Source organism: Arachis stenosperma, chromosome 6, assembly GCF_014773155.1.
Source record: "Arachis stenosperma cultivar V10309 chromosome 6, arast.V10309.gnm1.PFL2, whole genome shotgun sequence".
Taxonomy (NCBI): domain Eukaryota; kingdom Viridiplantae; phylum Streptophyta; class Magnoliopsida; order Fabales; family Fabaceae; genus Arachis; species Arachis stenosperma.
This window is the reverse complement of record NC_080382.1, coordinates 146,196,468-146,218,560: the sequence shown is the minus strand read 5'-3', so window position 1 is coordinate 146,218,560 and position 22,093 is coordinate 146,196,468. Positions and strand designations below refer to the sequence as shown.

Sequence of the window (22,093 nt, the reverse complement as noted above, 5' to 3'; positions counted from 1 at the left end):
CGTCATCATCCAAACCCGTGCATGTTGCGCCTATGACCCCGAGACAGCCAGTTCCGGATGACAGCGACGAGTCGATTGAGGATGAGGAGCCACTTATACGTAGGGGTTACCGGACACGGGTGCCACGCCGTTGCGGCACTGGATCGCACCTATTTAGATGATTTATGCATAGTGGTGTATGTCATGTTGTTATATTTATATTGTGTACCTTATTGGTTGGTTATCATTGTTATGGTATGTACTTTGTTGTTATGTTATTCGATGTTATGTTATGTACTTTGATGTTTTGTTATGTCATTTACTTTGATGTCTTCTACTTTTATGTTATGATATATAGTTTGATCTTATGTTATTCATTATTAGTCATAGCATGATATAATGTTGTTTGTTTTAGATATTAATTTCAATCATTTAAAAGACATTCAACAGAAATATTTGGTACGAATAACAAGTTTCATTACTCATTGGAAACAACTTAATTGCACGGAGAACAATGGTTGCTAACTGAAGTAGAAGACAAGTGCTAATAGATTAACAAATAAAAACAGACAAACCAAATCTCCTATTGATTTCCAGCAGTCCCGCTGGGGCCTGCGGCTTGTGGACAATTACGCCTGGTGTGACCTGGCTGCCTGCAGAGGCCACATCTCTTTGGCCGGTTCGGATCTGCTTCATCCATGTTGGTGCGAATTCTTGTGGATCTAGGACGACCCTCCCTCGCACGCCTCATATTCGGATCCGGTATAACGGTAGGCCCGGCATAAGGTGGCCAGAAACCCTCTGGAATGGGAGGTGTAAATCCCATCTGATAGACACCGAAAACGGAACTCAGGCGATAGACCTCGTGGACGTAAGGCTGCCATGTAAGTCGTGAATAAGCACAGCATGCCAGTGCGTGCGGACAGGGAAAATGAAGTGCTTGGAATACTTCCCATATAGATGGGTGCCATCAATACTCACCAAAGGCTTGCAATGGCGGAATGCCTGAATACAAGGGGGGAAAGTCCAGAACAGCCTATGAAAATAAACCTGAGACTCGTCAACCTGTCCCCCAACTCGAACAGGGCAAGTCCTGAGGACGGCTACAGTGCCAGACATCGTCAGCTGAACTCCTAAAACCCACCTAGGGAGCTCATTGTACGACTCGTCCCAGTCCCCATATATGACGGCAACGGCCTTCTGCTTCGCCATCCATACGCTCCTGTACGTTGGCCTGAACCCAAAGTGTGCGGCCGTGGCATTTTGAAGCACCTTGATGTTCACAGCTGCATCAGCCCTAACCATCGGCATAATGAAGGTGGATATCACATGGTAGTCCAGACTCCTATGGTCGCTGGAGATGGAGCTGGCGAGACATGTATGCGGTCCGTTGTATCGCTTCACTTCCCAGATACCCTTCCGCTGTCGGAGACTCAACCGAATCAGCCATGTGCACCCATTCCCAAACTTAGAACACTTTCCCACATACATGCGGTAGTCAGACTCAACGACCTTGTACTGGACCCCTCGGCGGATACTGTACGTCTTCACACTCAACAGCGCCTCATCTTTATCCTGAAATTGTTGGCCAACCTGGAACTCGTTCATACCGGCAGACCCCTCGGTATCTCTAGCGCCATATCCTGAGGGCTGCAGAGCATTTTCGTCCTGCCGCATGGCATCCAGGTCTAACGAGGAAAAATGGGGTGGATACTGCTGTGTGCCAGAACTAGATCGACCTGTAGCCCTTCTCGGAACAGTAGTTCCAACATCATCGCCGCTTTCATCAGTAATCATATCCGGCTCCACGTCATCGTCATCTGGATCATCAAACAAACCATCACCAACACCAGCCGGTGTGGGACAATGTACCTCGGTGGGAATATGTTCCCCATACCGAACCTTGTCTCCAACATTGCCGCTCAGATCAACGGCAAACGAAGGGGACGCAACAGGCTGCATCGGTGGCTCATACACAGGAGCAGAGGATGAAGCAATAGCAGGTCTCGAGCTCGAGCCGGCAACCGCGGCTATAGTATTGGCATTCCGGTTCGAACCACCCGAGCTAGATACCACATCAACCAACTTTGCCAACAACTCTGGTGTCCTTACCTCGGGAAACTGCCTACGACAAAGAAACATAACCTGCAAGTCCTCGTCACTACCGATTGTGGAACAATCAAACTTCACGGTGTCATTGAGCACCGCTGTTGGAATGCGGTAGAAAAACTTCTTGACCCTTTTAACTCCTTCAAGACCAAGCTTCTCCAGCACAGAGCTAACAAGAGCATCGTAGGTGGTTGTTGGCGTCACGATAATACATAGGAGATCCTTATCAGTGAACTTCACGCCGGACCGAGTTTTTCTCTTAATCGACCCTCTGTAATGTACCAGAACTAGGAAACTCTCCTCACTAGCCATCTCCCCTCTTTGTTGAGAGCATCATGAGTTCACAGCATATATATACAGCTCTGGTTCGCACTATATATATATAATTCGAAACAAATTGTTTCGAATTATGTTGTATCACAAGCTAACCTAGTAATTCGAATTAACTAAATTCGAATTAGTTAAGTATAATTCGAAACAACTTGTTTCGAATTACGTTATTTTGTTTCCTCCCTAGTAATTCGAATTAATTCAATTCGAATTACTTTAAATCATTGCATGCACATAATTCGAATTATATCAATTCGAATTACTTGATAGTATAATTCGAATCTTATTGATTCGAATTATATAATAATTCGTCCTGGTGGATTCAGATGTGGATTTTTAATTTGTCTGATTTGGGTAATTTAGAACTCTCCTTGGCTTATTTAAATTTTTTACCCTCAAAATTATATACATTCATTCGTTAGTTCCTTTTACGAGACAAAAGTCTTGTTTCTATAATTTAAATTAAGTATCATACTTAGTCAACAAAAAGTTAAGTGCCATATTTTGAGCACAAACTTTTTTATCAATATATATCCGTTTATTAAAATATTATTATTAAGTATATTATTGAGTCTATTATTTTAATCATATAGTAAGTATATTCTATAGAGTAATAGAACAAAGGTATTAGTACAAATTCATATGAAATGTGCCAATTTTGGGGAGAATTTTTTTTTCTCAAAATAGTTTCTTCATTAAAACATAAAATGTATTCCACCAAAAACTCGTAAACTTTATATTTTGTCTAAAATTTTAACTCAATAATGATTATGATAATAAAATAGGTTGGTATTGTTACAATTACACGTGTATATTTTTTGTATTTGTATGTATAAATATTTTCTTACACTAGTTTTTTAAAAAACAAAATATCTCTGTATACTTTTGATATATAGAAATAATGCTCAAGATGAGTTTAAAATCTAGAAAAGAGATTATAGCAGGATTTATATATAAATCTTTAAAGTAAGCAACAATAACACCACATACTAAAGATTATGTTAGAATAATGAGTTTATGATATATCATAATTTAGCTATTTTAAATTAAAGTTAAAATTTTAATTTATAATTTATTGTAGTTAATTGTGATGCTTACATTTTTGAAATAGTGTTTGTTTTTAAAAACCGTAAGTCCGTGACTAAAATTATTTAGTATTGTATTTAGTGGTTAGAAATTAAAACTAAAATTTCAATTTTTTTAATACCTCCAAAAAATAAAAACCTAAAAAATTAAAAATTTTAGAAATAAAAATAAAAATTTTAATAATATCTCTTTTAATTTTTTAAATACCAAATTTACATTTTAATTTTTATAATTATTTTAAATTAAATATAATATTAAAATATAACTATTCAATCCAATATATTTTATACTAAACACAACTAAAAAAATTTAATTTAATTTTTATCTTTTATCAATATCTGATTTGCAATTTTAATTTCTCTGTCTTTGTTTATCATTCAACGGCAGTCTCAAAGTAGATAATGCAAGTATGCAATTTCTTTAAATGTGACCTCATAAAGAAGTTGTTTGGATGGGTTTTTAAGAAAATATCTTTTTTTATATTTTTTTAAAGATTTTATGAAAAAGTAAAAGTAATTTTATGTTTAGATATCTCATATAAAAAGATTTTTTTATTTATCAATTATATTTAGGTATAACAATATAAAAATACTTTTTTGTCTATTTATTATATAAAAAATATTTTTTTAAAGAAAAATAATCTTTTAAAAAAATATATAAATTATAGCTTTTTTAAAAAAATATTTTTTATTTTTCTAATACTTTTACTTTTATTACAAAAAAATTATCACACACTAAAAAATAAAAAAATATTTTTTTATTAAAAAAATATTTTTTAATAAGATAATAGTACGCAAACAATCACAACATTTATATGAATGAATCATATGCAAGAATGTGAAAATATCGGATAATAAGAACAAAAACAAAAAACAAATCAGAATGAAAAATTTTAAAAATCATATAAAATTATATACACATACATAGATTAAAAAAAACTAATATTATTATATTTGTACAATGAATACACGTGTATGTAAAGCCAAATAGAATGTGATATGTGAGTTGTGACCATAATCAATGAACTTTAAGGAAAAGAAGATAGCAATATGAAAAGTAGAAATGTTCCTTTCAAGACCCAAATAATTGAAGGGTGAACCCTATTGAAAAATAATAGTCCCTTATCAATGATTTATATTTTTCCTTTTTTTTGTTTTATTAATGCGAATGCCCCTATTTCACCATGCATCCCCACTTCCTTCTCATCAAAGACTCAGTCAAATGAAGCTTTTTTTTTTTCTTTTTTCTTTTTATTTTGATTGATGGAATTTATTTTGTTCTTTCAATTAACAAGTCAGTCAATGACATTTTGTTTCTAAAGTCATATTTCTTTTCTGTTGGCAACGAAATCCAGATTCCACACGTTTTTCCAAAATATTTATTTATCTCATAGATTAAATTAACACATATATACTATTCTTTTATTATTTAATAAAGTATATATAATAATGGATAAAATATAAAATTAATGTAAAATAATTCCATACTCTATATTCTATAATATTAAAAATACATGCACCAATGTAACATATAATATACAAATAAATAAATAAAAATAAATAATTTTTTGACTTTTTTATATGAACATTTAAGTTTTTAGAAATTTAAAAATACATTAAGTCTCTCACTTTTTAAAATTTGAATTCATCAATTCTTCTGTTCACTTCAATTTGTCGGACCTAACAAAAAAATTAAACATAACTTTTATTGTACTAATCTAGCCGATACGAATGCACACGTGAAAAAGAGAAATTTTAAAATATGGCAAATTAGACTAGAGATTGATGCCTCCAAATTTTGATAAAACATTGCATTGATACAACTAACAAGCAAGTTAGAAAGAATCTAGTACTTAATCTTAGCACGAATTTTTTAATTTCATTGCTGTGTGTCCGAAAAAGGATAATTATACTGATTAGGTATACTCGAAAGATACCTTAAATACAATATTGATGATCTAACAAATCAAGAACTTAAATATATTTTTAATTCATTAAAAATTTAAATGTTTACGGATAAAAAAATTAGGCTAAATAAATAAAAGAGCACATTTCCTCTTTTCATCATGAATGTCTCACTCTTTAATAAAAAAATTAATTAAAAAAATAATCTTAGCCTATTAAAAATAAAAACTATTTAATTTACTTGTTTATTCTTTAATAAAAAAAAAAAAACATTGATAGGTTAGTTTATGGCAAACAACATGCTCAAAGATGGCAGTATTATTGGAGTCATGTTTTTAGTCCTCTCGGTCTCACTTTTTTGTTAAGATTGAATGTGATTTTTTTAATTTGTTGTTATGACTAAGAATCGCAACTTGATACCAAATTGTGATAACTACCTTGGGAAATTAAAGTAGATAGCTTATAATTTTATATAATATTTCGTTAATATCTAATAATTATTTGAGTGAGGGTGCTATCAATACACGTAGGATAGCGCGTATTATATTAAATATTAATGTTTTTAATTTTCAAGTTCACAACTTGTTGCCCGACATCACCATATAAGCCAAATCAAATTTTTCCATCTAATAAATAAATAAATAAATAAATAAATAACACTAAGGAGCCGACATTTATTCAACCGATTAATTTAAAAGTCAGTTAATAATTAAAAAAGTATTTAAAAAAATCCGAAATTAAAACAATAAAAATATTTAAAATTCAATAGAAAACTGGAAGTGAAACGAAATAAAACTAATTTATATTTTATAATTTAAGAATTAAAATTTAGAATTTATTTTTTAAGATTAGTAGCATGCCATGCAATTCAAGATTGAACAGTATTCAACTCATGACACTATAAATTGACTGTAATAGTAAATAACTAAATACTATTATACTTACTTTATACATGAAGTCAGTATCAAATTAATTATTACATAAATGAACAATAATATATATAAAATAATAATTAATCAAAATACAACAACGAACTAACATGTTTTCAGATTCTAACATTTTCCAACATAGGACTGTTGGAATTGGACCATTCCATATAATGTATACGACTCGCTGTTACAGTTCTGTTAGTATTATTAACGCATGACAATATGAAATTGATTTTTGATTTGAAAATTCTACGTGTAGAGACAACTGAATTCTATATATATATATATATATATATATATATATATATATATATATATATATATATATATATATATATATATATATATATATATATATATAACCATTATTCTTTTCTTTTAATGTCTATCAGATGGTGACTCATTTATCATCATCTTCACGTATATATGTATCATAAATAGGCAAATTAGAAAAAGAAAAATCAAAGTTGAAAAAGCTACTATAATTTTCCATGAAATTTCCACATGCATTTTTTTAATTTAATAAAAGAAGATATATTATTATTATTTATTAAAAAAAATTTAAAGAATCAGTAATTTTTATATTTTGTAGTCAGCATTTAATTATAAAAAAAGTGAGCAATCTCTTATTATTAGATATAGGGTCCGTTTGGAAAACTTTAGAAGTAACTTTTTTTAACTTTTGATTTATGAAAAATAGTAGTATTAATATCTGGTGTAATTTTCAAAACCAAATTGTAATTTTCTAAGAAACTATTTAGGAACTTATAGAGAAGTTAAAAAAATGACTTCTCTTATAATACTTTTCTTTTTTATCACATTTTTATAAAATAAGTACTTTTAGAGTTAAAAATCCAAACACAAAATAACTTATTTATAAATTATTTTTAATAGAGTTATTTATTATTTAAATTATTTTATCAAAAAAAACTTAATTAAATTAGTTACCCAAATTAGACTATAATCTCACACTGATTAAAATATTATTAATAATCAATTAATAATTATAAAACACAAAAATTATTGACCTCTTAATACTCCTCCTTTCCTATATTTTTATTCTGTCAATCAGCAAATTACTCTGTCAATCAACAAAAAAGTAACTTTATTCTTAAAGAGAACATTATCTAGATTTAAGATTATGATACATCATACATGATCATTTGCCATTTTGTCTTATTTTGATTGGGGTTTAGGAAAATTTAGTCCATGTAGTTTATTCACGTATACATACACTGTAAATAATAAATTATAGCGAGTCAAAATAATCTTCATAATTAGCAAATATGAGGATATAGTGGCTAATTGGCAATATATACTTTAAAAAAAATTAACATCTTTTAATTTAATATCTATAATTTTATGTAATCATATTATATATATATATATATATATATATATATATATTATAATTAGTCACTAATATAAAATATATGTTAAAATATAAATACATATTAAAAATAAATTAAACCATAATATATATATACATAAATATATTAATTGTTAATTTTAAATTTTATATATATAACATTTATAATTATATATTTATTACATATTACATTATTTAATTATATCAATAATATTTAAAAATACAAAATATAATAATTTTAGACAATTTTATACTAATTTTTTTATTATCTTCTAAATATTATTGGTGGCTAACAACTTGATAAAAATAAATATTTTATCTCAATATATTTTTTTGTTGATTAATAATCTTCTTCCTAATAAAGTGTCTGTTTTATTGAATAGTAATTATACTAATTTGTTCTACTTTGCTATTGTTTCTATTTTCTATTTATTATAACTATAACTAAAGAAAAATGTTAAGAAACATCATAATTTATTTTTTTATTATCACTTAGTCATTAACCAAAATTTTTAATCTAATTTTATGAGTCTAATAATTTAATAATATATTTTATTTTATATTTTTAAACATTAATAACTAATTAATTAATAATAAAAAATAATAAATTTTTATTATTCTCGAATATTTCTCATAACTAAAACTTGTAAGAACAAAAAATTTAAATATAAGTGATATTATTAATTTATGCATGTAATCAATCTCATTATTTTATTATTTTTATTGCAAAATTCATATAAAAACTAAAATAATCCGCGTATATATTATTTGAGAAAGTTATGGGAATTAACATTGCACAATTAACAATGTAGCTAACATTAAATATAAGAAAATAAATATCCGGACTTAACAAAAAACTCATTTTTAATGAATTTTATACTTGATTTATTTTATAATTTATTATTATATTAGCTGAAATTGATTGATATTACTATTAGTTCTCTACTATTTTTCGTATTATTTATACATGATAACAATATTTTTTTTGAACAATTTAAATAATAGATTAAAAAAAATTATTTTTAATTTTAAAAATCAAATTTTAATTTAATTAAATATTATTCTTTAATTAAATAGTTAGTGGATTTAAAATGTTACCTATTATTTTCGTTGTTCGTACTCACTTAACAAAATTGATTTATAAGATGAAAATGAATATATATAGGAAAAAGTAAAAACAGTATTGTTGATTTGCTATGATATTTGTTTTTGAGTTTGATTGCCTATTACAAACTGTAGAGAAACCTAACATCAATTATTGGAAACCCCACACACAAAGACACATACATAGATATAGATATAGATATAGATATAGATATAGATATAGGCATTAGAATGGCACCATAACCACCATAACAACTTGTTGTTCATCAGCACCTCCCAATTCCCAGAAGCTCATTAAATAACTCCGGTGATAGTGACTAAGACTCTTTCCTCAAACAGGTATTCTTCCCAGCGGTTCCACAATTAATGTAATGCTTCAAATCCTATCCATTACTCTCTCTTCACTATTCACTATTCACTTCCACTCCTAAACTGGCAGATACCTCCATTTAATGTTTCCTTTCCTCACAACCCCACTTTCCAAAATCTTTTCTTTCTTTCAACTATTCAACACCACTAGACTATACAACAATCTTCAAATCTTGGGTATGCAGTTTTCTTCACTTAACCAAAGATTTTGAGTTCAAACTTTTGGATATACTATATTGTGTCAATAAGCAAAAGTGAGAAACTTTATTGTCACAAAACAAATAAATAAATAAAAGTTGGCTATTTTTGGTTTTTTAGTGGAACATTCAACAAAGTGTGCTTGGAAGAGTTGCAATTTTTGAATGCTGTTTATTTATTTATTTATTTTTTTATGATTGCATTAATGGATTCTTTTGTGGATTGGTTCAGAGATTACAAGACAGAACAGAGCAGAATCACCAGAGCTTGTAATTGGAGGTAACACAAAATTCAACAACATTAAAAATTTCTCTCAAAAACTTTAATTTTCTTCATGTAACATATTCAGCATCATCATGAAACTTCACAAATAGAAAATCCAAAAAATAAAATAAAAATGAGGCATTCATGTAAATTACTAACATGAATGGATTCTTTTTCTGTATTGGTTCAGGTGCAGAATCAGTAGCAGAGATTTTGATTGGAGCCAAACACACAAAATCCAATTTTTGTGTCAAATTCCAATTTTTCTAAATCAACTAAAACAGTTAAACTCATGCATACACATGAAGCTTCGGAGAAACAGAGAAAAAAACAGAGAAACATAACATGAAGAACAGCACCAATTGCAGAACCTTTAGAGCTTCGAATTGAAGGTGAAAAGTTAAAAAAAAAAATTTTTCCCCCTCTTACATTAAAAAAGTTTCCGAATTTAACTAAAGTTTGGTTCAAATTGCAGAGAAACAGAGCAAAGAACAACATGAAGGTGAAGAAGTTAAAGATTTCCTCTGTTTTGTCAGCTACAGTTGTTTTTACCGTTATGAACCTGTTCTTCTTCGTTGAGTTCAGTTCTGCTTTGAGTTCAAGCACTGAAAAGTTGAGTTCAAGAACCGAATGGTATTCGTTGCTTCAACTTCGATCTTCATTGGGTATAAGAGCAAAAAACTGGCCAAGAAAAACCGAACCGTGCCGGAACTGGACCGGGATTCATTGCCAAAAGGGTTCAGTTATCGGAATCAACATTTCCGGTTTCAGAAGAACACATAAAGCTAGTCTTCACCCAAGTTTCTCAGTTGATGCACTTGCCAATTTTACCCGTTTAGCTTCCTTCAATGCTTCAGGTTTTGTGCTTAATGGTTCTATTCCTGAGTGGTTTGGTGACAAAAGTAATAACAACTACCTTGGTGCACTCCAGGTGCTTGATTTAAGTTCTTGCTCAATAACTGGCTCTATTCCTGAGTCAATTGGTGGTTTGATTTTGTTGAAGTCTGTGTTACTTTCTGGGAATAGCTTAACTGGTAGAATGCCTTCAGGTTTGGGAATGTTGTCTAATTTATCTGTGCTTGATCTCTCAGGAAATGAACTTTCTGGGTCTATTCCTGATTCATTGTTTTCACTTGGTAACCTCACACGTCTTAATCTTTCTTCCAATTACTTATCTGGGAATGTTCCGAACCAACTTAGTAACCTTTCAGGGCTTGAAACTTTGGACCTTTCCAACAATGCACTAACTGGTAATGTGCCTAGTGTCTTGTTTTCTCGCCTTTCGAAACTTCGAGTTCTCAATTTGAGTGGTAACTTTATTGATGGTGATCTTCCTGATACTTTGTGGTCATTACCGAGCTTGCGTTTCGTTGATGTGTCCAACAACAACCTTACCGGTCCTCTACCGAATTTTTTCGGTTCAAATACTAGTTCTACTGATGCCACATTCAATCTCTCAAACAACTTATTCTTTGGAACTCTAAATATTTCGGCTAAGAAGTTTAGAATGATTGATCTGTCCGGTAATTATTTGGAAGGCGAGGTGCAAGGTGTTAGTCTTAGTAATGTTAGTTTAGCTAGGAATTGCTTGGAGGATGTTCCAAATCAGAGGGATGTTAGTGTTTGTAGAGTGTTTTATGAGAAGAGAAATTTACCCTTTCCATCAAATTCGACAATGGAAAAATCTTCCAGAAAGAAACTGATATTCATACTGGTAGGTGTATTTGGTGGACTTGGCTTTATTTTGCTTCTGGCATTGGTCCTCGTACTGTTCTTAAAACTATGTGGCAATCATAAAAGCTTGGAAGATCAAAGGGGAATCGAAAGTGGAGGGCCTGTTCCAGTAGGGGAGAGTCCTATGCCGCCTAAAGACCTTGCATTCGACATTGCTGTCGGGGAATCATTTACTTATGAGCAAATTCTCAAGTTGACTGGTAATTTTGCTGAAGCAAATATCATCAAGCATGGTCATTCTGGAGACCTCTTCTGGGGAGTAATGGAAAACGGAGCTACTGTCGTCATCAAAAAGGTAGATTTGAGTTTGTTCAAGAGAGAATCATATGTTGTGGAGTTGGAATTATTAAGCAAGGTTTCACATGCAAGATTGATCCCAATCTTGGGACATTGCTTGGAGAATGACAATGAGAAATGTATAGTTTACAAGTATATGCCAAATGGAGATTTGGCAAGTTCTTTGCAGAGAGTCACTGATGCAGATGGTAAATCGAAGTCCCTTGATTGGATCACAAGATTGAAAATCGCTACAGGAGCTGCCGAAGGCCTTGCTTATCTACACGATAGCAGTCCTCCCCTCGCTCACAGGTAACACCAAATATAATCTAGACTCTTTATTGTTATTTCATCATGAAGGAAATGAATCTATTGGCAAAATGTGATTGAGTTTATGATATGCTGTCAAAGTGTCAATATATGCTGCATTTTCAATTTTTTGTTACATCATGGTGCCTTGCAAATTACTGAAATTTACTTTTGATTTTGTGAAGAGATGTTCAAGCTAGCAGCATACTTCTTGATGATAAATTTGAGGTGCGACTTGGAAGTTTGAGTGAGGTTACCACCCAAGGAGATGTCCATCCTGGTGTCATGAACAGGCTGTTCAGCAAGCCATCGTAAGTTTCGAATTCTTTAACAGACAAAGACATAAAAACAGCTGAATCTATTACAATAATTGAATATTAAACCTGAAGAGGTACCGTCATGATTTATAAATATATTGAATCTTAGCATTTAGTTTGAATGGATGCTGATATTTAAGTTTACTCTTACATTTTTATGTTCACTCAAAGTTGTAACCAGTATTTTCATCTTTGTAATTTTGCAGATCTTCTAATCAACCAAATTTTGGTAAGTAAACTTGTTTACCCTTTCTAGTTAGTTTTCATCCAAGTGTTGATGGAAGAGATTTAAATGCAGCACAGTAGTCCCATTGAACAACTTTTAGTGATCCTGCTACTACCTACATTGGCATGAAATTTTTTCAAGAAAACTAATATGCATTTCATATTACTTTGGCAATGATCAGGCACATCATCAGTAACTTGGGCAGGTGATGTATATGGTTTTGGTAAGATTTTGCTCGAGCTTATTACTGGAGATACCGAGGTCAGTAAATCCGACGATGCCACCTCAAGAGAGTGGTTGGAGCAGACCTTGCCTTACATTAGCATAGATGATAAAGAAAGGATAAATAAGATTGTTGACCCTTCTTTGTTAGTAAATGAGGATCTACTTGAAGAAGTATGGGCTATAGCAATCGTGGCAAGATCATGCCTGAATCCTAGGCCTTCGAAACGTCCTCCTATGAGACACGTCCTCAGGGCGCTGGAAAATCCGTTGAAGGTTGTAAGAGAAGAAAGCGCAAGCTCGGTGAAGTTGCGAACAACTTCGTCTAGGAAGTCTTGGAGCACTGGATTGTTTGGTAGCTGGAGACAGAGCTCATCAGATAGTGCCACTGCAACAAACAAAGATAGTTCAAGTGGGACTAAACAATCAGGGAAAGTAAGTTCCCAAGGAAGTGGTGTAATAATGGATCACTCGTCTTCCAATAAAAGATCATCCAAATCCAATGAAGTTTTCCCTGAACCATTGGAAACACAAGATGTGGAGATTGGTGGGGGAAGATGAGGCAAAAAGGAAGTGATGAATTTGCCTATTCTTTAATTGTATGAGTTTGTACCATAGCAATTGCTTGTGCTACATTACCAAGAGTAATGTTATTTGTACAGAACAAAGTTGGATCCTTTTGGACTTTTGGTATGTTTGACACATTGTCATCACCCCCATGCTGAAGCAATCAAACAACATGGTGGTGCTAAATTATGTGCACTAGCAATTGCTTATTTGTACCACACCCCTCCTTGTAGGTCAATGAATGTGTGAGGCATTGTAAAATGATAAACGGGGTGTTACAATTTTGTGAGGAATTAGAATTTAGAAGTGTGAAGAATATTTGCTCAAACTTTATTTAGCTAAGTGTATTATTGTAAATTAAATCCTCTTAAGCATTGTGGCATATGCCCTATTTTTCCCTGTGAATTTATATCACAATAAAGATACATTCTTCTTCTTTAAAACATTAATATTATTTATCTCACAGTAAATATATATAACAATAAAAGATAGTATTTTTAATCTTATATAAAATTACATTAATAATTAAAAATATCATTATATTTTTTATAGAGAGTAAAACATTCACACAATGACACAAACCCAACAATATTTTTTATTTTATTTTTATTCATTTATTTAAAAGAGAAGAAAATTTACAACAGATGTAAACACCCAAAAAAAATATCTAATACTTGGAGTAAAAGACTTCCATTGACCAAAAAAAAAAAAACCACCAAAGTTGATGTTTTTGTTTTCTTACAGTTGAAAGCACTGACTAATCAGTAACTTCCACGCAAGGTCTGCTAGAAGCACTAGCTTTTCACCATCATTTCACCATCATTCTCACACAATGTTCCAAATTTCCCTTTTTTATGTAATGATTCATCTGCTGGAAGTATTTGATCCTCCACCACCATTTTCAGACAATATTGTATCTGAACAATTTACTGCATATATTCCTTCTAAATATTTTTTTATCATTTTATCACTCTATTTTTTATTATTAAATTTGTATTTAACTATGGTATGAAATTTTAGTTTTAATTTTATTTTTTCACATGTGATTTTATAGCTTGCTATTATTTTTATAGTTAATTATAGCAAGTTCTTGACCTCAATAAAAGAGAAGGGAGTTTTAATAGGAGTAAAAAAAATAAAAAGCAGCAACAAAATATACATTGACACACATTTTATATTTATTTTTTATTTTCACCTACCATATCATACATAATATAAATTATTAGGTTATGTAAAATCAACATTCAATATTAGAAAGTATTTGTTATCATAGTTATTTTAATATTCATTCTCTTCTGTAAAAAAAAATTATTTTTGAGTTATTTATTCAAACGCTACAACTTTAAAATAAGTCCTTTTATAACTAAAAATCCAAATACAAAATAACTTATTTATAAGCTGCTATTAATAAAAGTTCTTATGCTTTAAGCTCTTTTTTCAAAAGAACTTATTTATGTAACTAGTGACTCCAATATATGCTTGAGCTTGACAACACCACCAAATAATTCAATTATATATATATTCTTCATCTATACAAGCCGTCATCACAAGCATCACTAGTAAATAGATCAAAGCAAATTAAATATTAGTGTGATAAATATTCTTTTTTTATAATTGTTTCACATGTTTTTATTCATATTTGCAGCTAGCTGTTCCTGGAAGCTAAGCAAGTTTTTCATACTAAAATAAATGTAAATGCATATAAAACAATTTATTTCTGTATATATGTATGTCAGTATGTGTATACAGTGGGACGATGATGAATAAGAAAACCAATAAGTTTAATTTCCAATGAAGAGCCTCATTGGCTCATTCAGCAATATAATAAGCACAAATTAAAAAGATTTTCTACTAAAAAAAATATACCTACCGGAAATTTGTCTCCCATACAACAAACAATGTTATTTTAGTTAATATTAAAAATGAATAAATATTTCCAAATTTTAAATTAAGTAAATGTGTTAAAAAGAAAGAGTAGTATCTTCTAATATGAAAATTTAATTTGTGAACATACACCGGCACCTATAATATACTTGCACATATACTCGATTATTATTGAGGGATCTAATTCAGAGTTTCACATCATATATATCTAAATTCTTCACCTATGATGATATAACTACCAGAATTTTGTAACACAGTTCAAGAAAAATTGAAACTACCAGAATTTTGTAACACAGTTCAAGAAAAATTGAAGGTACACAACGACTACCAGAATTGTGTGACGCAGTTCAAGAAAAATTGAAGGTACAAAACTTAAAACTCATTAAAACTTCATCTAACATGCACTGTGTGATAGCTTCTGGATTGAAACTTTGGTATATCAGTGTGCCAAAACTAAATACAGCTCCAAACCTTCATCCGAACTTGAACTCTCAGTTCCGGAAGCCTGGATCACCCCACTACTCCCACATCCGAATCACCATCATGATTGTGTTGGCGGCTGGAGGGACACGCGGGCAGAAGTGGAGCTCATGCCTCAATATGGCATGAAACAATATTGGATAATTGACATGTGGCGTTAAAAACAGCTCGTCATTTGCATTCCAGATCTCTGCCACCATATATATCTTCTTGGTCGAGTCCGCGTTGTTCCGACATAATAAATCTTACATGGGCCAGTTAGATGTGGGCGGACCATGTCCCGAGCAGTATATGCGTCATGATCTATGATAACCAGCATTTCCACCCTTGCATTTTGCATTTTGAATTGAACCTTTTCCTTAAGAAAAAAAAATCTTTGTAAAAAAATGTAAATTCTATTCTCAAACATAATTCTCAGTGCTTTTACTTTCTCTATTAGAAATTTGCTAAACAAAATCACATATCAAGACACAGCATTCATTTTGCATGCTTAATCAACAGACAACACAAGATGCAATAAATAACAAGATTTACATTATTAGAAAGAAAAGGGGAACAAGATTCATCACAGATTAAAAAAATGGAAGCCTCAAAACCAAAATGGACTAACCTAAACTCAAGCAACTAATTGATGGAGACATTATACAATACACCCATAGATTAATTCATGTTTACCTCCACTGATGACAGTTCTTGAACCCTAACCAAATTCTTAAAATAATGCTAAACCATAAACCACAAAATACAACTAGAAGAATCTCATTCTCTCTTGCAATCAATTATAGGATATAGGTTACGAAAAAAAATTTCATACCTTCTGAAGAAATCGTGGTCTAGATCTGATTTTGGTGAAGAAAATAATATTGGGGTGGAAGAAGAAGACTTAGTAGATTTGTCATATAAACAAATACAAAACCTAAAATTGAAAACCAACGATTGAGTAACAGGGAGTACATATTGTTATCCACTATTTATAGTTATTAGAAAATTAACTTTACTAAAACCTAACTCAATATGGTAAATAAATTAACTATGGTTATTCAGCCATAATCAGTTACAGCTTGCTTTTGTAAGCCATTAGATACCAGCTTAATATCATCTCCAACATCCTCCCTCAAGTTGAAACTGATTGAATTAGTTGCAAGTTCAGCAACATTATTATCATCCTCCCTTGAATTAAGGCTTGTTGAAACATTTATCCTGTTATCATCATAATATCCTCCCTCAAGTGGGGTGTGTAAGTCAAGCATGCCCAACTTAAAAAGTAAAGATTCGAAGACACCCGGTGATAACGTTTTAGTAAGTAAATCAGCCGTTTGATGAGCTGATTTAATAGGTAGCAATTTCAGCACTCATGTTTGAGACTTTTCACGAACAATGTGACAATCTACTTCAATATGCTTGGTTCTTTCGTGAAAAACCGGATTAGCTGCAATGTACAGCGCAGATTGATTGTCACAATAGAGATTGATTGGGTGAGGATGAGATACATGGCAGTCATTAAGAAGATAAAGAAGCCATTGACCTTCCCGAGTTGCTTGTGCCATGGCACGATATTCAGCTTCTGAAGAAGAACATGCTACAGTTGTTTGCTTCTTACTCTTCCAAGACACTAATGAAGAACCTAAGAAAAAACAATACCCAGTTATTGATCGACGGGTATTGGAACAAGTTGCCCAATCTGAATCAACATAACCAGTCAATTTGAGATCATTATTTGAAGAGAAGAAAAGACCCTTAGAAGGAGATTTCTTGATGTATCGAAGAACATGTAGTGCTGCCTTGTAATGGTTATCAATTGCACAATCCAAAAATTGGCTGAGCTTCCCAACTGCAAAAGCAATGTCTGGACGAGTATTGGTGAGATATAACAGTCGTCCGAGTAGTCTTCTATATTGTAATGGATCTTGTAATCTTGTGCCACTCTCCTTAGAAAGTTTTCCATTATACAGCATAGGAACTGAAGCAGGTTTAGCTTCTAACATACCATATTCCTCAAGCAAATCAAGAGTATACTTACGTTGATACAAAGCAATCCCTTCAGAACTACGGGCAACTTCTATTCCAAGAAAAAATTTCAACCGGCCTAAGTCCTTAATACTAAATTCAGCATCAAGAGCCCTTTTAATAGCTTCAATTTCAAATAAATTATCTCCAGATAAAACAAGATCATCAACATAAACAATAATAATAGCCAAGCCGAGGTTAGTGTGCTTGGTGAACAAAGAGTGATCATGAGGAGACTTGATAAAGCCATGTTGCTGAAGAAAACCACTTAATCTTAAATTCCATTGACGGCTTGCCTGTTTCAAGCCATATAAAGAACGATTCAACTTACAAACAGCACTATTTGAAACATCGAGACCTTGGGGGAGTTTTATATAAACCTCTTCTTGCAACTCACCATGCAAAAATGCTGTATTAACGTCTAATTGGTGAAGTTTCCAATTATGTACCGCAGCAAGAGTAAGAATAAGTCACAAAGTAGTGATTTTTACAACCGGACTGAATGTATCAAAGTAATCATAGCCAACTCTTTGACGAAAACCTTGAGCCACAAGACGTGTTTTGTGGCGTTCAACACTACCATCTGGGTGAAACTTCACTTTAAAAACCCACTTGCATCCAATGAGGCGCTTTCCAAGAGGCAAAGAAGTGATAGACCAAGTTTTATTCTTCTCAAGAGCAAGCAATTCCGCACTAATTGCATTTCTCCAGCATTCGTGCAGCACAGCTTGTTCATAAGTCTTCGGTTCAACTGTTGTGGTTATTGCTAGGAAAAAGGCTCTATGGGTAGGGGATAGCTTCCCATAATCCACCATGTGAGATAGACCGTACCGCTTGGAACATGATTGGTTACTAGAGCTTCCTGTTCTAAGTAACATACAATGATAATCTTGAAGATAAGAAGGTGGTTTATGTATACGAGTTGATCTTCTAAGATCCTGATGATGCATGTTATCATTTGAATGAGAATTAGATGATGCATTATTTGGTGGACTAGGAGAAACTACATGTGAATCAGTAAGTGAGGTAGGGTCCCTAGGATCATGAAAAGAATCAATATTTATATGAGATGGATGAAATACATCTAAAGAATCATAAGTGAAAAGATCAAATTCATTAAAATTAAAATCAGCAATAGGTAGAGAAGAAGCACTTATAAAATTTTTGGTCATATCATCATGAAAGGATTTATAAGGAAAATAATGTTCATAAAACTCCACATTTCGAGACAAAAATAGTTCTCTAGTGTGAATATCAAACAAAATATATCCTTTTGTGCCAGGTGGGTAACCAAGAAAAATACTCTTTCTTGCTCGTTTATCAAATTTTTTTCGTCCATGAATTAACGTTGAAGCAAAAGCCAAGCATCCAAACACTTTAAGGTTACTAATGTCTGCATCCTTGCCAAATAAGGTAGCATAAGGGGTTTTATTTTTTAAAACTGGAGTCGAAAGTCTATTAATTAAATGAACAGCTAAACCAATAGCAAAATTCCAAAAATTTTTTGGCAAGGATGATTGAAACATTAATGCTCTTGCAATGTTAAGAATATGTTGGTGTTTCCGCTCAACAATACCATTTTGTTGAGGTGTCTCAACACATGATGTTTGATGCATTATACCCTGTGAATTATAAAAAATATCAAGTTTAAACTCAAGACCATTGTCAGTTCGAATAATCTTTACTTGAGAATTAAATTGAGTTTTCACATAGGCAACAAAATTCTGAACCAAACTGCTGGCCTCTGACTTTAATTTCATGAAATAAATCCATACAAATCTGGTTTTATCATCTACTATAGTTAAAAAATATTTATAACCTTGTAGAGAAATAAGTGACATTGGCCCCTAGATATCAATATGTATTAAATCAAAACTGTTTAAACTTGTTGTTTCACTAAGGGTATATGGTAACCGTTTTTGCTTGGCATAATGGCAAAAATCACATGGTTTAGAGCAAGTAGATATAGGAAATTGCACATAAGGATATATTTGTTTGATAATATCAAATTTGTTTTGTGGTACATGACCCAATCTAAAATGCCATAAATTCTCAACAGAAAAACATGAAGTTTGTGTAACCGAATTTGCTGTCCTAAGATTAGAAGAAAGTAAAATCTTGTCACTATGATTTTGCGGATCTAGAATCCTAGTACTCCTATTGTATGTTGTATTTTCCATGTTGTCCCTGTGTGCTAACTCTAATGCGGGAAAATCCATCATGTATAATCCATGCTTTGCTCTAGCTGTGCCAATCATCTTCAAAGAGGTCCGATTCTGTATCTCACAAAGTTTGTCAGTAAAAACACATTCACAATGCAAGCCTTTTGTAAGTTTGGAAATAGATAAAAGATTGAAGTTGAAACTTGGTATGTACAGCACATCCGTGAGATAGAATGTAGCTGAAAATACCACAGTTCCACTTATAGTTGCAGTTGTGTGTGTTTCATCTGGTAATTTTACTAGAATCGGCCTAATATGTCTAAAATTTGTAAAAAAATGCAATGAGTGTGATACATGATCAGTAGCTCCTGTATCAAGCACCCAAGAATTTGAAAAAAAAGTTTTTACTGACAATAATCGTGCAATATGAGAGCTCATGCAAAGTGTATAAGTCTCTAAAGGTATACCTCAATTTCCTGCATTTGATTGATCGACATCTCTCACACTTGTTCCTTGAGAAGACCGTGCACACTCCTGCCGAAGAAAGGTAAGCAGTGCATCTCTCAAACTCTGATTGAATTGGGATTGACCATCAGCTTCCTTGTCCTGCTTGACATTGTTGGTACTGCTCCCTTCAATTCCAGCAACAATATTATTGGCCATAGCTCCATTGCTAGTCTCTCGTGGCCATTTCTGCCTCTGTAGATGAGGTGGAAATCCATGTTTGTGGTAACAAGTATCCACAAGATGCCCTGCCTTGTGACAATAAGAACAGGTCTTAGGTGCTGAATTTCTTCCTCCTCTTCCACCTCTACCTCCACGGATTCCTCGTCCTCTTCCTCTGGAAACACTGCTTGAATTATTGTTGAAATTATGAATTGAATTGGCCAAAGCTGTAAAGTTTTGAGTCTCCAAATCTGATCCATTAAACTGTCTCTCTTGCTGAATAAGTAGAGAAAAATTTCATTGATGTCTGGAAGAGGCTTCATCAGCATGATTTGGGATCTCACAGTCCCATACTGCTCATTCAATCCTCTTAAAAATCTCACTGCATAAGTTTCATCTCGATAATCTCTCATAGTTCTTAAGCCACAGTCACATTTTTCAGAGCATTCCTTGCATTGTGGAACTGGTTTGAAACTGTCAATGTCTTCCCAAATAGCCTTCAACTTGGTGAAATAATTTGTTATGCTTAGATTCCCTTGTTTCATAGCATACAACTCTTCTTCTAATTCAGCAACCCTGTATCTGTCTCCATGATAATACCTGTGCTTCAAATCAAGCCATAAATCTACAGCAGTTTCATTCCAAACAACACTCTGTGCAATCTCAGCACTCAATGATAGATTTAACCAAGAAACAACATAAGTATTACATTTATCCCATGCTACATATGCAGGATCATTTTTATCTGGTTTCACAATGGTTTCATCAACAAAACCTATCTTATTCTTTGATTTCAGCGCTAATTTCATAGCTCTTGACCAGGAATTGTAGTTCTTAGCATTCAGCACAATTGGGACAATAGAAACTCCAGGATTCTCACATGGATGTAGGAAGTAAACACTTGCTGGATCCACAAGTAAATTGGTACTCGATTTCGCGCTCTGTGGCTGCAAACTCGAGAGTTGGCTTAGAATGCGAGCTAGATTTCGAAGCTCACCAGCTGAAAGCTCCTGGTTCTCATGTGACCCGTGATTTCCCCAGACATTAGGTTGTAAGGAGTGTCGGCCATTGATGCTAACTCAATACTGTATTTGTGGCTAAAACTTCACCTCTTTCACGATCTTCCACGCTCACTGCACCATGAAGAAATCGTGGTCTAGATCTGATTTTGGTGAAGAAAATAATATTGGGCGGAAGAAGAAGACTCAGTAGATTTGTCATATGAACAAATACAAAACCTAAAATTGAAAACCAACGACTGAGTACCAGGGGAGTACATATTGTTATCCACTATAATATTTATAGTTATTAGAAAATTAACTTTACTAAAACCTAACTCAATATGGTAAATAAATTAACTATGGTTACTCAGCCATAATCAGTTACAGCTTGCTTTTGTAAGCCATTAGATACCAGCTTAATATCATCTCCAACACCTTCAGTAGCGCCGACAATGCTGCCTTATTTCCTATCTTATTTGCGAAATAAGAACCTAGCGTTGCCGGAGAAGACACACGATACCCACCGTATGATCTTGCTTTGGAATCAGCCTCCGTCGTCTCCCCCGAAGCTTTCTTGCTGGGTTGTGAGCAACGACGAACC

The 22,093-nt window shown here is 32.4% G+C and overlaps 3 protein-coding genes across 8 annotated transcripts; 1 reads left to right on the top strand and 2 right to left on the bottom strand.

Annotated features, from left to right (window-relative positions):
- Positions 1-562: 562 nt before the first annotated feature.
- Positions 563-2,400, bottom strand: LOC130934951 (uncharacterized). The gene is made up of 2 exons (XM_057864466.1): positions 961-2,400; positions 563-856 (listed from the first exon to the last, which is right to left on the bottom strand). Exons 1-2 carry the CDS (start codon positions 2,398-2,400, stop codon positions 563-565), a joined length of 1,734 nt encoding a protein of 577 aa, XP_057720449.1.
- A 6,496-nt stretch (positions 2,401-8,896) lies between these two features.
- On the top strand, positions 8,897-13,713 carry LOC130936240 (probable LRR receptor-like serine/threonine-protein kinase At2g16250). Of its 3 annotated transcripts, none has more exons than XM_057866281.1 (7): positions 8,897-9,149; positions 9,609-9,656; positions 9,832-10,033; positions 10,117-11,963; positions 12,146-12,271; positions 12,484-12,506; positions 12,685-13,713. In XM_057866281.1, exons 4-7 carry the CDS (start codon positions 10,138-10,140, stop codon positions 13,284-13,286), a joined length of 2,577 nt encoding a protein of 858 aa, XP_057722264.1. In that variant the 5' UTR covers positions 8,897-9,149; positions 9,609-9,656; positions 9,832-10,033; positions 10,117-10,137; the 3' UTR covers positions 13,287-13,713. The 3 variants fall into 3 exon arrangements, with proteins under 3 accessions (XP_057722264.1, XP_057722265.1, XP_057722263.1); XM_057866282.1 differs by having other exon boundaries at positions 8,907-9,178; XM_057866280.1 differs by having other exon boundaries at positions 8,907-9,356.
- A 4,023-nt stretch (positions 13,714-17,736) lies between these two features.
- Positions 17,737-22,093, bottom strand: LOC130933382 (uncharacterized). Of its 4 annotated transcripts, none has more exons than XR_009067697.1 (2): positions 20,293-21,741; positions 17,737-18,698 (listed from the first exon to the last, which is right to left on the bottom strand). XR_009067697.1 is itself a non-coding variant. In XM_057862982.1 (2 exons), the coding sequence occupies exon 2, from the start codon at positions 21,298-21,300 to the stop codon at positions 20,389-20,391; it is 912 nt and encodes a 303-aa protein (XP_057718965.1). In that variant the 5' UTR covers positions 21,301-21,624; positions 22,017-22,093; the 3' UTR covers positions 19,489-20,388. The 4 variants fall into 4 exon arrangements, 2 of the variants coding, with proteins under 2 accessions (XP_057718965.1, XP_057718966.1); XR_009067696.1 differs by lacking the exon at positions 17,737-18,698 and adding an exon at positions 19,489-19,939; XM_057862982.1 differs by lacking the exon at positions 17,737-18,698 and adding an exon at positions 22,017-22,093 and having other exon boundaries at positions 19,489-21,624.

Coding starts and splice junctions, on each gene's coding strand:
- LOC130934951 (XM_057864466.1), bottom strand. CDS start 2,400: ATGGCTAGTGAGGAGAGTTTCCTAGTTCTGGTACATTACAGAGGGTCG. Junction 857..960: donor TCCGCCATTGCAAGCCTTTG/GTGAGTATTGAT, acceptor CTTACATGGCAG/CCTTACGTCCACGAGGTCTA.
- LOC130936240 (XM_057866281.1), top strand. CDS start 10,138: ATGAAGGTGAAGAAGTTAAAGATTTCCTCTGTTTTGTCAGCTACAGTT. Junction 11,964..12,145: donor AGTCCTCCCCTCGCTCACAG/GTAACACCAAAT, acceptor GATTTTGTGAAG/AGATGTTCAAGCTAGCAGCA. Junction 12,272..12,483: donor AGGCTGTTCAGCAAGCCATC/GTAAGTTTCGAA, acceptor GTAATTTTGCAG/ATCTTCTAATCAACCAAATT.
- LOC130933382 (XM_057862982.1), bottom strand. CDS start 21,300: ATGAAATTAGCGCTGAAATCAAAGAATAAGATAGGTTTTGTTGATGAA.